The 15,847-nt window shown below is 44.1% G+C and overlaps 1 protein-coding gene across 2 annotated transcripts in view; it reads left to right on the top strand.

The window, feature by feature from the left end:
- The window catches only part of DTX1 (deltex E3 ubiquitin ligase 1), a 64,314-nt gene that overhangs the window by 29,916 nt on the left and 18,551 nt on the right, over positions 1-15,847 (top strand). For both annotated transcript variants that reach the window (XM_031948632.1, XM_031948633.1), the window contains exon 3: positions 8,296-8,995. In XM_031948632.1, the coding sequence (XP_031804492.1) occupies positions 8,296-8,995 (700 nt within the window). The remainder of the gene's footprint in view (positions 1-8,295; positions 8,996-15,847) is intronic.

Genomic DNA, 15,847 nt, shown 5'->3' on the forward strand with positions numbered 1-15,847 from the left:
ACATAGGAAAGAGTCTGAAGATCATGCCATAGAAAGATTGAAGGGATTTGAGGATCTTTTTCCTGGAAAAGAGTCAGGAGAGGTACAAGAGAAATTCCACATTTCTGCTTGGCCCCTGAGGGCAGAACGAGGCACTCTGGGTGGATATAGTAAGGAATCAGAGTAAGGCTTCATGTTCCAAAAAAACTTAACAGTGAGGGCTGTTCAAGAGTGGAACTGGATACCTCAGGAGTTGGTGAGTTCCCTCTTATTGGCGGTCTTCAGACAGAGGCTGAATGGCTGCCTATTGCAGGCTAAAGAGGGGATTCTTGCTCTGGTATGGACTCTACGGCCTCTGAAGTCCATGCCAAATCTAAGATCTTGTGAGTCTTAGATATCTGACTTAATGGCACTTAGGAAGGACGAAGATGGCCAAACCTTGCTTCCTGTAGATCCTTCAGGTCTTTGATAACTGATTTAATGGAACTTATGAAGGACTGAGGATGGACAAGCTTTGTTTCCTGCGGTTCTTATGGTCACTTAGGGACCCTGAGGCCAGACCTCTGATGGCCTCTTGTTCTTCCCAAAGTTCTGATCAGGGAAGGTCTTTATTCTGCACTGGGGTCGTTCAGGCTACACATATAGATATATGACCGTGCTTTTCTAACTCTCTCCCTGGCTCTCTGTAATAGCTTCTGCCTTCATGTTTTTCCCCCACAGCCTGACAGGATGTCCCATGACCACCTTCCCCTCTTGGGCCCTGGCCCGGCTCCCTTTCCGGCGGGGGCCCCTCTGGTCAGCCGGTGGGGCCCCCTTCCCTCATGATTCTCCCGCCCACACACTGAAGTCATTTCCCTCAACCCCTGAGATGAGGGCCGAGGTTGGAGAGAAGGGGGAGGAGGTCACAGCTGTTGCTCTTCAGGGCCCCCCAGCAAAAGGGGTAGGAGGAAGAAAAATAGTCAGGAGGCCATTTGAGCTGCATTGTAAAAAAAAAAAAACTAAGAAAGAAGATGGTGGTGAAAAACCACCAATAAAAAATGTTGGGGTTTTTAAATTGTTTTTCAACCACATCCAACTCTTTGTGACCATATTTGTGGTTTTCTTGGCCAAGGTCCTGAAGCACTTTGCCATTTCCATCTCCAATTCATTTGACAAATGAGGAAACAGAGGTAAATAGGGTTAAATGACTTGCTCAGGGTCACATGGATAACAATCATCTGAAGCTGGATTTTAACTCACAAAGACATCTTCCTAATTCTAGACCTAGCACACTATCCACTGTACCACCCAGCTGCCCCATTTCTATAATGGCTTAAGGTTTATAAATTATAAATTTGCAAAAGCAACTGTGAGAGGGGTGATGTTATTATTACACAAGTGAGGAAACTGAGGAAACTCACTTAGGAGAGGTGACCGGAATGAGGCAGTGTGGAACCAGTGTAACGCACTAGATGAAACATCCAGGTGAAGAGGAGATGAAGCAATAACACTAAAAGGTTTATCCAAGCTCTTACCCACTGGGCTATGGTTCCCAAACCCTCAACCCAGAATCTCAGACCTCAGTGGCCATCCATCCTGTACATTTAGTACAGGACCAAAGAGCTTCTCTCCATAAAACTGGCAAATGGTCTTTACTGAAAGACACCTGATCAAGGGAGCTCACTCTCTCCTCAGACAGCCCATTCCAGCTTGGGATTACTCTTAATTATTAGGAAGTTTTCCCAGACATCAAGCCTAAATCTGCCTCCTTGCATCTTCCACCCACTACTCCTTATTCTGGAGCCAAGTCAAACCAGCTCTATCCCTCCTCCACACCCTTGAAGTATTTGAAGATGCTTTCTTGTCCTTAAAGTCTTCTCTTCTGTTTGCCTTCCCTCAGCTCTTCCCTCACATGTCAGAAACTCAAGGTCCTTCCTTACGTCCTGGTTGACCTCCTCTGGCCGCCCCCCATCCCACTTATTAGCCGCAAGCAAACACAAGATTTCCGGGACAGATTACAGTTGGGCTCATTAATAGCACCACTAATAAAATAATTCGCATTTATATAATGCTTTGCATTTTACAAAGTTCTTCACATGTGTTATCTCAACAATCCTGAATCCAGACCTTTAAGGGGTAGTGGTTGTAAGACAGGTGCAATAATAACAATAGTATTTATATCTTAGTATTCATATATACATATATATTTATACATAGCACATATAATATATATGCATAGGATAAATAGCATCTTATATATTTATTTATATGTTTATAAATCATATTTAAATATGAATATACATATATATTTAGACATAGCACATATGACATACGCATAGAATCAAAACTATTTTATATATTTATTATATGTTTATAAATCATATTTCAATATGAGTATTCATATATACATGTATATTTTTTATATAGCACATATAATATAAATCATAGAATAAATAGTATTTTATATATTTATTTATATGTTTATCAATCATATTGAAATACAAATATTTATATATACATATATATTTACACATAGCACATATATATGTATAGAATAAATATTATTTTATATTTTTATTATATGTTTATAAATAATATTTCAATATGAGTATTCATATATATTTATATATAGTACATATAATATATATTTATGCATATATACTATAAATAGTATGTATATTATGTATAAACAATATTTAAATGAGTATTCATATATACATACATTTATACATAGCATGTGTAAGAACTCTATAAATGTTAGCTAAGAATTATATAAATGTTAGCTATTATTATTTTTATTATTCCTGACTCCCAGTCTTGTGTTCTATTCACTGTGTCACCCAGCTGCCTATGAGATTAGGAAAGAAGTTCAGAGACTTTAATGACTTACCTTGTGTCACGCAGTGAATCAGTGGCAGAGCTGAAAATGAAGCTTGGATTTTAGACTCCCAGACCCAAGTCATTCTGGTCCTGAAAGGGCACCCTCTGATGTCTCCTCCTTGTGCTGCTTCACTAAGTCACTCAACCTCTGTCTGCCTCAGTTTCCTGATTTGTAGTATAGATGAACTGGTATTTAAATCTTGGATTCAACACGCGTTCCTGCTAAGACGGTGCCAAGCTATAATGCTCATTTGTAAACTATTTCTTGCCAGCCTTAGAAAAGAAATTCTGGAAGTCAGCTCTTTTGGAAGCTGGAAATCTGAATTTTAGATAGCTTTAAATCTCTGAAATGGGCAGCTAGGTGGCTAAGTAAGCACTTTGCAAATATTATCTCATGTGATATTACTACTTCTTGAGGCAGCTCATTTTACTTTTGGAGAGCTCTAATTGTTCAAAGCTAGGTGGCAGCTAAGTGTGCTCTGTCTGGAGTCAGGAAGATTCATCTTCTTGAGTTGAAATCTGGTCTCAGACACTTACTAGCTACGTGACCTTGGGCAAGTCACTTAACTCCTTGTGCCTCAGTTTCCTCATCTGTGAAATGAGTTAGAGAAGAAAATGCCAAAACTAATTTAATATCTTTGCCAAGAAAACCCCAAACAGAGTCAAGAACAACAATGACTGAACAATGACTAAACCACCACAAAAAAATTTCTGATCCTTTTAAGTGAGAAGAGATGCTTTTACTGGCCTGTCCTATGAAATCCTCCTTAGGAAATATGGTAGCCAAAGGCATAGAAAGAGATAATCAATCCAGGGGTTAATAAGCTTATATTAAACACCTACTATGTGCTAGGCACTGTACTAAGCACCAAAGATACAAAGAAAGGTAGATAATTGGTCTGGTCCTCAAGGAGCTTACAACCTAATGGTGACTTCCCCAGCATAGTGGGTGCATTCCCATAGAATTGGACCTCAAGCATCCCTGTCTCCTTCAACTCCGAATCTGCTTCCAGGTTACTTCTCTTGCTGATTCCAGGATGTCACTGCCCTAGTCTTGGACTGCACTTAGAAGCTGTGGAAGGAAGCTGTGGAAAATTGCCAAGGAGGTGGAGATAAGAACCGAAGGGTGTGGGGTAACCTACTCTGGAAGGACAGTCTCCCTAATTACTCCACTCCCAAAGGCCCCACTCTGGAGATTTCAATCTCTTTTCAAAAGGGCTCCAGGGACCAAGTCTTAATAACTACCAGAAAACAGGCAGAAAAATCAATACCCTTGTAAATAGAGCAGTGGCCAACAAGAACTCAGCAGCTAGCCTGTGCTGGACAGCGCCAACCTACCCAGCTCCCCTGGCTTTCTCCCCTATCCCTATGGCCAAGTAAGGTGAAGGTTTCTGCAGAATCCTTTGCTGCTAGACACGACCAGACCCAGTTAGACTTTGGTACTCTCCTCCTACATCTCTTCCCTCTGACTCTATCCCCACATCCCTGACATAGGTTACTAAATCACAGCAGCATCCTCCATTAAAAATTCCACTTCTCCCTCACCTCACCATCAATTTCTGGGGCCTCTAACCTGTGCCAGGTTGACAATGAATGACTCAGACGGCTGGACTATTTTTCCTCCCTCTTTTTTGAAATCTTTCCCCTCACTTCTCAATCTGATCATAGATTCATAGATTCTTTCTTCCCAAAGTCAGAGAGACCTAAAAATCCATCTAAGTCCAACTCTCTCATTTTTGAAAGAGGAAGTTAATTGAGAGGGGAATGATTTGACTCAAGTCTCACAGGTAGTAAGTGGAAGAGATGGGATTTAAACCATTGCCAGTTCTAGCTCCTCAATAATTCTCCCTTTTCTCCCCTTCCCTTCATCCCCACTGACTCTCCCCCATATCGATCTTCATTACCACTCCCACTATGGCAATATTCTCCTGTTTAATAGATTACACTATCTGTTCATCTCTTTTCAGTCTAATGGGGCCAGACTAACATATCTAACATGTGAATTGGGTTATATTGCTACAAACCCCTCAAGTTGATTGCTTCTGGTAAAGTTCATATTCCACTCCTGACATTTGGTACTCTCCAGAACATGACATCACCCTGCCTTTCCAACTTTATCTCATCACACACACACACACACACACACACACACACACTTCAAATTCTCACCTTCACATCACTATGCCTTGTATCTGAAATGCCTTCTCTTGGAATCTTTGCCTGTGGAAAACCCTACCCATCTTTTAGTCAGTACTCAAAGGCCAGCTCTTCCATGAAGCCTTCCCTAGTCCCCTTGATAACTTGGACTTCTCATTGAACTTTGTTTCTACCTATTAAGTCCTCACTTTGTGCCAGGCACCATGCTACCCTCTGGGAAAGACATCTCTCAAGGAGATCACAGTCTAATTGGGGAGACAACAGAAAAACAAAGATATTTTCAGGATAAATTAGAGATCATTGATTAAGGGAAGGGTTTTATTGATAGAGATAGCAGAGTAGTTTGTCATTTCTTTCTCCAGCTCATTTTACATATGAGGAAACTGAGGCAAACAGAATTAAGTGACTTGTCCAGAGTCACACAGCTAGTAGGAATCTGAGGGTGGATTTGACCATCTTCCTGACTTTGTGGCTTCACCTAGTTGTTCGAAGGCTTCTCATAGAAGATGGGATTTTATCTGGGACTTGAAGGCAGCCAAGGGAAATTAGGAAGTGAAGCTGAAGAGGGAGAGAGATTCTAAACTAATGTCTGGACAATCACAGAAAATATCCAGAGTGAGAGGACGGTGTCTTGTCAGAAACAGCTGGAGGTCAGTGTCAATAGAATATATGTCATGGCTTAAGATATAAGTAGATTGGGAAGATGGGAAGAAGCCACGTTATAAAGGGCTTTGAGGATTTTATATTTGATCCTTGAAGTGATAGAGAGCCACTAGAATTTATTGAAAGAGGGATGAGATTGTCAAGTCTATACTTTAGGAAGAGTAATATGAGCTGAGTGGAGGATGTGCCGGAGTGGGGAGAGAATAAATGAATGACCACTCCCAGATCACAAGGCTGATCATAAGATCACATATGTAGGCTTGGAGGGGTCTCAGAGGCCATTTTATCTAACCATCCCATTTGACAGTTGGGGAAAATGTGAACCAAAGATGTCATGGGATCCTAAATCCAGAGTTAAAAGTGATCTAACCCAATCTTCTCCTTTCACCCCAGGGAAAACAAGGGTCCAGAGAGATGAAACAACTTTCCAAGGACACCCAGTTAGGCTGTGCCTGAGCTAAGATTCATACTGAATTTTCTGACTGTTCAAATCTAGCTTTCTTTCCATTGCAACAAGACACTCTGTTAGCTAGCGTCATGAGTGGAGAGAGCATCTGTCTGGCAAGGAGACAGATTCAAGACACAGACACTATCTAGTCTTGGATCAGTAACCGTTCTGGGTTTTCATCACTTCATTTCCTCTGTAAAATGAGATGGTTGGGTTCGTTGGGTTCAATTATCTGCCAGGCTCCTTCCAGCTCTGATGCTAGGGCTCTTTATAAAGCCCTCACTGATCTTTCTTCTTTCTCTGCCCTTCTCATGAAAACCCCACACTTTTCCATTTCTTTTCTGCTCCTGGGAGCCTGTTATCTCTTGGGCTAGATTGGACACTCTCTAATGACAGGAACTTGTCTCATATATTTCTGATCTCCCACAATGCCTGTCACAGTGCTGGAAATTCATATACAAAGAAATACAGATACAGAATAAATAGGAAATAATTTTGAGAGGGAAGGCATTTGATGGAAGAAGAGTTGGGGGAAACTTATAGAAGGCAGGATTTGAATTAGGATTTGAAGGAAGCCAGGGAAGTCAGAGTAGAGGAGAGAGAGCAATGGAAATGTTTACTTGAGACTGCTCCTGGACCCCCTGGAGACATGGGAAGTTGGGGGGCCAGATTCCCTGTGCCCTATTCCCCATTCTTAGCAGACAGTGTATATAATGAAGTAGGAAGAGTCTTGGGTCTAGCACCAGAATTTTCAGACGCTGACTAGAACCTTGGTTCTGCCATGTAATAGTTTGGTGATCTGAGGGCAAGTTTACTTCCTTCTCTGGACCTCAGAGTTTTGATATGTAACATGAGAGGATTGGAAAATAACCATTTCTCAACCCTGGACATTCTCTTTGGCCGTCCCAATGCCTGGAGTGCTCCGACTACTGATCCCCCCTCACTTCCTTCAAGTTCCAACTAAAAGCCCACCTTTTATGGGAAATCTATCCCAACTCCCCTTAATTCAGAGTCTTCCCTCTCATAATTATTTATTATTTATCCCTTATATGGATTTCTTCATATATATATATGCTTGCATGCTGCCTTTCCTATTAGACCGTAAGCTCCTTGAGGGTAAAGGCCATCTTTTGCCTCTTTTTGTATCCCTAACATTTAGCACAGTGCCTGGCACATAACAATTGTTTAATAAATGTTTATTGATTGATTATCTTCCAGCTTTAAAACCTATGATTCTAATCAGAAAAATCATAGTTTGCTAGAAAGATATGGTTTGCAAAGATTTTACCTCTGTCATCTCTTAAGAGCTTTCCATCAGACTAATTATAATTATAATATGAATATAATATTAATAATTAGTTATATAATGATTGATAATAATTATTGATAATTGATAATAATAATATAAGATAATGATAATATTAAAATTATAATTACAAAATAATAATTATAAGGCTAGTAGGATAGGTATTGGGAAATATAGGCTCATGTAGGTTATAAGACTTACCCATGGTCACAGCAGTATTATCAGAAGCAAGGTTTGGACTTCCTGACTCCAAGGACAGACTCCCAGCCTGCCATGAAAGACTCTGAGCAGTTCTTCTGTTCACACTATTGTCCTCCTGGAGGTCAGGGATCTATGGGATCTGTGGGAGGTCTGAGGCACATGGAATCGGAGGGCTGGGAAGCATCTCAGACCATAGCATCCTACACTGAGAACTGGAATGGATATTGAACCTTCTCCTTTTACAGAGAAGAAAACGGAAGCCCTCAATTAGATCCTAGATAACAGCTAGAATTTTGTCGTACAAATATCCTCACTGCAATGCTGGGAGTGGGTACTCTTGCTATGCCTACTTGGCAGATGATAAGGGGACACACAGGAGGAAGTGCCAGGTTTGGATTTGAACCTAGTTCTCCCAACTGGTCCAGTGTTTTATCCGCGGGGCTGATACCACCTAGTTGGTATCTAGAGAGAAATCCTAGGTCATAAGATCACAAATGTTGAACTGGGAGGGCCTCGGGGGTGACCTAGCGGACCGATCCCTCCTTTTTACAAATGAGGAGTTGGGGGTGTGGGAGGGACCGGCTTGCCCAGACCTGGTTGATGCTGATGGGTAGAGGTAGGAGGGTGGCAGCTGGTAGAGCTCAGCCCAGGCTCACCATGTGCCTCCTTCTTCTCCCGACAGGGACGATGCGGCCAGTGAGAAGGAACTTTTACGACCCGTCCTCTGCACCGGGCAAGGGCATCGTGTGGGAGTGGGAGAACGACGGGGGCTCCTGGACGCCATATGACATGGACATCTGCATCACCATCCAGAATGCCTACGAGAAGCAGCATCCGTGGCTCGACCTCTCCTCGCTAGGCTTTGGCTATGTGATTTATTTCAACAGCATGTCTCAGATGAACCGGCAGACCCAGCGGAAAAGGCGCGTGAGGCGGCGGATGGACCTGGCCTACCCGCTGACCATCGGCTCCATCCCTAAGTCCCAGTCCTGGCCGGTGGGCGCCAACTCGGGCCAGCCGTGTTCCTGCCAGCAGTGCCTGCTAGTCAACAGTACCCGAGCTGCTTCAAACGCCATCCTTGCCTCTCAGAGGAGGAAGATGTACCAGGCCTCGGGCACCGGCACAGGGACGGGCACTTTGCCCGTGCGCCAGAGTAACACCTTCAACGGGACCGGGACGACACTGTGGACTGGGGGTACCGGCCCCGCCGGAGGGGCGGCCAAAGGGGAGCCCGGGCGGTCACCCGGGGGGGTTCCGGGAGGCAACTTTTCCCGGAGTCAGAGTGCCCCTGGAGGTGCCCAACTCCCCAGACAAAACAATCTGAATAGGCCTGGGACTCAACGTGTGGCGGTCCTGAGCACCAGGGCATCGATCCCACCTGGGTAAGATGGGATGGCTCCAAGGAGTCCTGGGGTGGGAGGGATGGGGGAGGAGAGCACAGCTGCCACCCCAGGTGATCTCTGAGCTGCTCTGTGGAGGGGACCAACCTGGCAGAAGTCCAGGCGTTTTAGAGCACAGAATTTAGATTCAGAAAGGACCCCAGAGCCCACTAGTTTAATTCTCTCATGCTACAGGGGAAGAAACTGAGGAACAGGGCAGTCCAAGATCATGCAGCTAGGAAGTGTCTGAGGGGAATCTGGAAAAAAGATGCATCAGGAACACAAAAGTATCTCAAAGGCCCCACAGACAAACCATTTACATTTATCAGTTGAGGAAACTGAGACCAAAGAGATTATGTGACATCCATGTGAAGGGATGGTGGGAAGAGGTTCCACAGGATTTAGAACTTGTGGGGAACCTTAGAGAGAAACTTGTCTGATCATGAGAAGCTGAGGTCCAGAAAGGTCATGGGGGTCATAAGTCCAGAATGGAAAGCAACCTCAGAAGTGACCCTTTTCCCTAACTTTTACAGATGAGGAAACTGAGCCTGAGGGGATTATATGATTTGCCCAAGGTCTCTCTCCCACTCTCCCTCTCTGTCTCTTCCTCTCTCCTTTCTCTGTGTCTGTCCTGTTTCTCTGTCCGTCTGTCTCTGTCTCTTTCTCTCTGCTTCTTTCTGTCTGTCTGTGTCTCTATCTCCCTGTGTCTCTTTGTCTCTCTGTCTCTGTCTCTCACCATTCTCTTATGCCTCTGGGGAGAGCCACATCTTAAAAAAGGGAGACAATGTAGGATCTTTCATCTAGGGAGCAATCAGGGAAAGCTTTATGGAGGAGGCGGTGTCTGAGTTGGGCCTCAGAAACACGGGGTTCTGGGAGCCAAGGGAGTAGAGCCAGATTACTTTTAGACCTCCTCCAGAAACGTCTGCATTGGCTGCCAGCTTTGGGAGATGTGTCCCGTCCCAATGAGTGGATGAGAGGGAAGAATAAGAACAAACACAAATCTTTGCCCCACCCCCTCCCTCCCCTGCCAAGCTGGCAGTTTAGTCAGCCTGGCCCTCTGATGACCAGCATCAACCAGCCTGCCCTCCAAATCTTCCAGCCAGTGGTCCCTACCACTGCTACTACTCAGTCGGCACAACCTTCAGGAGCAAAGGGGCACCAGACAATTAGGTGTGGGAAGAGAGCTTCAGTAAGACACATTGTTCTCCCAGGTAATAATACCCATAAGAACCAAGGTGATAGAGTAAATAAGGAGCTAGGGAGCTTGAGTCCCTACTTTTTTTTAGCAGTGGCATCCTAGGCAAGTCACTTAAGCTCTTAGTAACCGAGACAACTCACCAGGACTCTTAAGTCACAGAGAAGGTGCCAACCTGCACTGATGGAGAGAATTTCCTCATCCAGGAATCTCCTGGACCATGAATTCATAGAGCTAATTTCTATCCCCTAAAATAATCATCATAGCTTAGATTTCTATTCTCTAGGACCAGCCCACTGGGTGCAGCCAGAGTAATCCAAGTCCCCAGGGTTCGGTGAAGGCAGAGTGGGGTGAATGACCTATACAGGGAGCCCAGTGCCCAGATAAAGAAGGAGGGGGCAGGTCGGAGCAGCTTATGCTCCAGCTGCTGCCAGTTAGCAAGCTTGGCTCCCCAGGGATCTTGAGCTTCACCAGCCAAAGCCAGTCTCATTAATCACCGTCCCTGGCAGGAAAAGGGAGAGAAGAAAAAAAAAGAAACAGAAGGAGGAGGAAGGAGACACAAGGGTTGAGGGAAAGGAGGGTAGAGCAGAGGAAGGGAAAGTAATATCTTTGGGCAGCCACACTGACTAACAACATGTGTCCCTTTTCTCACAGCAGCTCTGTGACGTAGATAGATAAGAGAGGGGGAGGGGAAACAGAGAGAAATGACTGGAAGATATATAGACAAATAGATGCTAGAGAAAGAAATAGATGGTAGAGATAGAAATAGATATGATGTAGAACTAAATGATTGACAGATAATTGGTAGAGATATTTAGAAATAAATGATAGAAATATAGAAATAGCCAAAATGGAGACAATTAAATGATTGATGGGGATATTTAGAAATAAATAATAGAAATGGCTAAAATAGAGATAGATATAAATGACTGAGAGATACTTAGAAAAAATCATAAAAATAGAGAGAGTAATAGCAAAAATAGAGATAGAAGTGATAGAGATGTTTAGAAATAAATGATAGAAATATCAATAGGTAATAAATGTAAATTAGAGGATAGATAAATGACGAGAGAAGTAATTGATAGATGGTCAAGAGCTAAATAGATGGTAAGATATAGAACTAAATAAGTGACAGATTGTTAGTAGAGATATTTAGAAATAAATGATAGAAATAGCTAAAATAGAGATAGATATAAATGATTCATAAAGATACTTAGAAAAAAATGATAAAAACAGACAGTAATAGCAAAAATAGAGATAGATGTGATAGAGATATTTAGAAATAAATGATAGAAATATAGAGATAGCAATAGATAAAGGTAAAATTAGTGGATAGATAGATGATGAGATAGAAATAACTGATAGATGGTTAAGAGACAGAAATAGATAATTGATAGATTATTGATAGAAATAGATGATTGATAGAGGTAGAGAAATATGGAAATAAATGATAACTATATAGAGATTGATAAAAAGAGATAGATGCAGATGATAGAGACTAGCTGGGTTGATAGAAACTGAGATAGAGAAATAGCTGATAGATGAGAGATAGAAATAGATATTACCTAGTTAGAGCTTACTGTGTGCTAGGCATTGTACTAAATTGGGAATACAAGCAAAAGCAGACAGTCCCTGCCTTCAGGGAGCTTACATTCTAACTGGGGAAACTGACAGGGAAGATATGGCAAAAATACAAGGTAAGGTTAGGGGGTACTAGGAAGTGGGGATGGTGAGGGAAAACAGGAAGAGCTAGGGCTTCAACCGAGGAATAGAAGAATGGTTAAAGAATAGCCCTAGAATAAACAAATGTCTGTGACCCTGGCAGCCATCGAATCCCACCTCTATACAAAAGTAATCCCCAGTATGACAATGCAAGAAGGGGTCCTCTAGTCTCCATTTGAAGGCCTCCAGGGAGTGAAGGTCCACCACTTCCGGGAGCCTTCCATTCCACTTTGGGATAGTTTCACTATTTGTGAGGAAACTTTTCCCAACAAGATCTCTCTTTCTGCAACATCCACCCATTTCTCCTGGTTTGTCCCTTTGGGGATATAGGAGGATACAGCTTATCCTTCTTGTAGGAGACAGTCCTTCCAACCCTGACTGAAGATGGCTCTAATGGCCCCATTTCCCCCATCTCTAGGATAAACATCCTCAGTCTCTTCAGCTGATCCTTCTACACCTTTCACCCTTCCCAACTTATGAGTGATCTTCCTAAACTGCATAAAGAAACTAGGTAGCCTACTGAATAGTGTTAGACCTGGAGTGAGGAGGATCTGAGTTCAAATTCAGCCTCAGAGGCTTCCAAGTGTGCAAGTCACTTAACTTTTGGCTGCCTCAGTATCCTCATCTGTAAAATGAGGCTGATGACAGCACCTGGAACCTGGAGAGCTCAAATGAGATAATAATTATAAAGCACCGGGCAAACTTTATGCTAGCTCTTATGTATTGCCCAGGATTTTCCTTTTTTCCTGCTGTGTTATCTTGAAATCACCCTGACCTAGGGAGGAACCCAGGTATCTCTGAGCCCATACTCTCCACTCCCTCTTGATCTCTCCAAGTTTTACCAACATGCGGAAAGCTGGGTCCTGGAACAATTTATTAATTGGTTTTACAGATGAAGAAACCAAACCAAGGCAATCAGATATTAAGTGGTTTGCCCAGAATCATACGACTAGTAAAATCAAAAATCCCCATGAGATCTTTCTATCGGGACCAAGCATGGTCCTTGAAAGCCGGGGAGGAGGGGCAGGGGGGGTCATTCTACAGGTGGCAGGAAGTCTGCTGGTCCCCTCCCCCAGAATGTCTCCTTTATTCTCCCTTTCAGACCCAAGTCTAGGACAAGAGTAGATAAGCCGGGATCCTGCTGTGGGTGATGGTGGGAGCTGAGGGGTTCTGTAAACCCGGGAGAGAGAAGGCAGGAGGGGTGGAGTCTGAGAAAGCAGCGGACCAAGCTTGGCCCTGGCCTGGAGTGTCTAGCATCCTTTCCCCAGCCCAGGGAGCAAACATCTCAGCCCCGACATGTGCAGCCTACTGAGCCCCCCCACCCTAACCCACTGTAGATGTTGGGAGGGGCGGTGGGGGATGGGGGAGGTAGTGTCTGATGGGGTGGTGGTGGGGAATGAGGTGACATGCGCAGGAGGCACCGGCTCCCGAAGGCCAAGGTTTCCAGTTGCTATGGCAACAAGGGCCCAGGTGCACTGCAGAGGCAAGTGTCTAGAGAAGCCTTTGGGGGAGTGGGGGCAGCCCCTCTCCTGGCCAGGAAACCCTGTCCTCGGCCCTTTGCCTCCTTCACTGCTCTCCCATTCTCTCCATCAGTGCCTTTGTCTCTGGGCTTCTCCCTCTCTGATTCTGCATTTCTGTCCCCCTGAATTTTCCTCTCTGTCTCTCCCTCCCTCTGACCCTTCCTCCCTCTTTCTCTCTCCCTTCCTCCCTCTCTATCTCTCCCTTCCTCTGTCTTTCCCTACCTCTGGCCCTTCCTCCTTCTCTCTCGCTCCCTTTCTCTGTCTCTCCCTCCCTCTATCTTTTCCTCTTCCTGAATCATTTTCTCTCTCACCGATTGCCTGTCTTACTCGATCCTCCTTGTTTCTCTCTCCATGTCTTCCCCATTGCTTCTCCTCTGATTGTCTCCCCCTCTCTTTATATTTTCTCTCTCCTACCCTCGGACTTCCCATCTCTCTATATCTCCTTCCCTTTCTTATCATTGTCCCATCCTTTTTCTTCATTTCCCTACTCTATCTCTTCATTCTTTCCTCCTTCTGTCTTTCTCTCTCTCCCTCCCTCCTTCCCTCTCCCTCTTCCTTTCCATTTCCATCTGTCTCTCTCCTTCCCTCTTTCCCCCTCTCTTGTGTCTCTCCTTCCCTTTTCCCTTTCCTTCCCTCTTTCTTCCTTCCTCTCTCCTCCCTTCTCTGTCTTCTCCTCCTCCCTTCCTTCCTCCCTCCCTTCCCCCTTTTCCTGATCTGATTCTGTCTGTCTGTCTCTCTCCTGTCCTTCCTCCCTCTCCCCCTCCTTCCTTCCCCCCTTCTCCCCTGTCCCTCCCTTCCTCTCTGTCTCCATCTCTGTGTTTCTCTGTTTTTCTCTCTCTCCTTCTCAGACAGCTTTTTCCTCACACACTTCTAGTCTCTTCAATCTAGAGTCTTTAAAAACCAACCCTTCTATTTCCTTCCCCCACTCTAACCACAGCACACCAGACTCATCCTAACCTAATAAACCTCTCCCACAGCTTTTTAAACACAAAGAGATTCCATGACCTCCCTCAAGAACACATGGCAGAAAGCTTTCTCTGGTGTCTGACCTAAATCATTTGTGGGAGGAGGGGAGGAGTGGGGGGAAGGAAACCAGAGCCAAAACCTAGTTAAGGCGAAGAGAGTGGTAGAGGCTCACCCCCAGGTCATTGCCAGAGTCAGCTAGAGCACATTAAAATGAGGAGGTAACATGGAGCAGACTTGTAGCTAGAAGCTCTGTGATCTCCTTTATACTTATTGTGTCAGCTTAGGCAAGTCATTTAATATCATTAATTCTCAATTTCCTCATGGGTAAAAGGGGGGCTAGTAACAGATGATTTGAAGTCATTAATGTCAATTGTCTCAATAATTATTGAATAAAATAATGTGTGCAAAGGGCTTAGCAGATCTAAAAGTATATAAATAATAACCATCAGTAGTAGTACCATAGAGCACGGGCTGAACTTTTCAATGGGGTTTCATATAGGAAAAAAGATCCCAACCGTCAGAGTCCTGAGAAAGTGAAAAGGGCTGCCTTTGGGTGGTAATGGGCCAAAGATTCAAGGAACACATGGGGATATTGTAAAGGGGATTCCTGTCCGGGAATCAGGCAGCTGGTGGCTCTGTGGATTAGGTTTTGGGTCAAGAAGATCTGAGTTCAAATCCAGCCTCAGATACTGACTAGATATGTGATCCTGGGCAAGTCACTTAACCTGTCTGCCTCAGTTTTTTCAATGGTAAAAATGGGGATAATAATAGTACCTACCTCCTAGAGTAATTGTAAAGCAGAGTGTCTGGCACATGATTGTTGTTATGTAAATTCTTCCTCCCTCCCCGACCCCTTTCAGGTTGGACTAAATGATTTCTGATGGCCCCTCTAGCTTGTAGACATCTTTATGGGTCCCTCCATTTCATCCAGACAATGAGACAATAGAGAAGGGTATGTCTGGCAGTCGCTCCTAGGAGGGTCAGGGGAAGTCTGGGATGGGAGGCCAAGAGGTAACTGAGAAAAACCCAACTGTGTGTAAAAAGGGTCAATCCTCAGAGTTTCTGCGACCAGATGTTGCTGGGGAGGAGGAAACAGACTCAGAGTTTCCATTACATTGAAAGTTAGGTGGGAGAGTGATTTATATGTGTGCAGGAGGGAGTATGGGGTATGTTGGGAGGGAAGGATTTAAGAGGAGAAAGCAGGAATCGTGGTGGAGGGGAGAGAATTTATGAGTCTGTGTATGAGGGAGGATGATTTATCTTTATTTTGAAAGGAAGCAAACACCTGAATGGGCTTTTCCTCAGTCCTCTTTCCCAGTCCCATTTCCTAAAGCTTTCTGGTAGGGAAGAAGGGCAAGACCAACACAGAGTTATAGAATTGAGTCTTTGGAGGGGGTTCAGATTTTCCCATGGCCCCTCCATCCCTTCCACATTAGCTGCTTCTTTCGACCT

The sequence above is a fragment of the Sarcophilus harrisii genome, chromosome 1, assembly GCF_902635505.1.
Source record: "Sarcophilus harrisii chromosome 1, mSarHar1.11, whole genome shotgun sequence".
Lineage (NCBI taxonomy): Eukaryota > Metazoa > Chordata > Mammalia > Dasyuromorphia > Dasyuridae > Sarcophilus > Sarcophilus harrisii.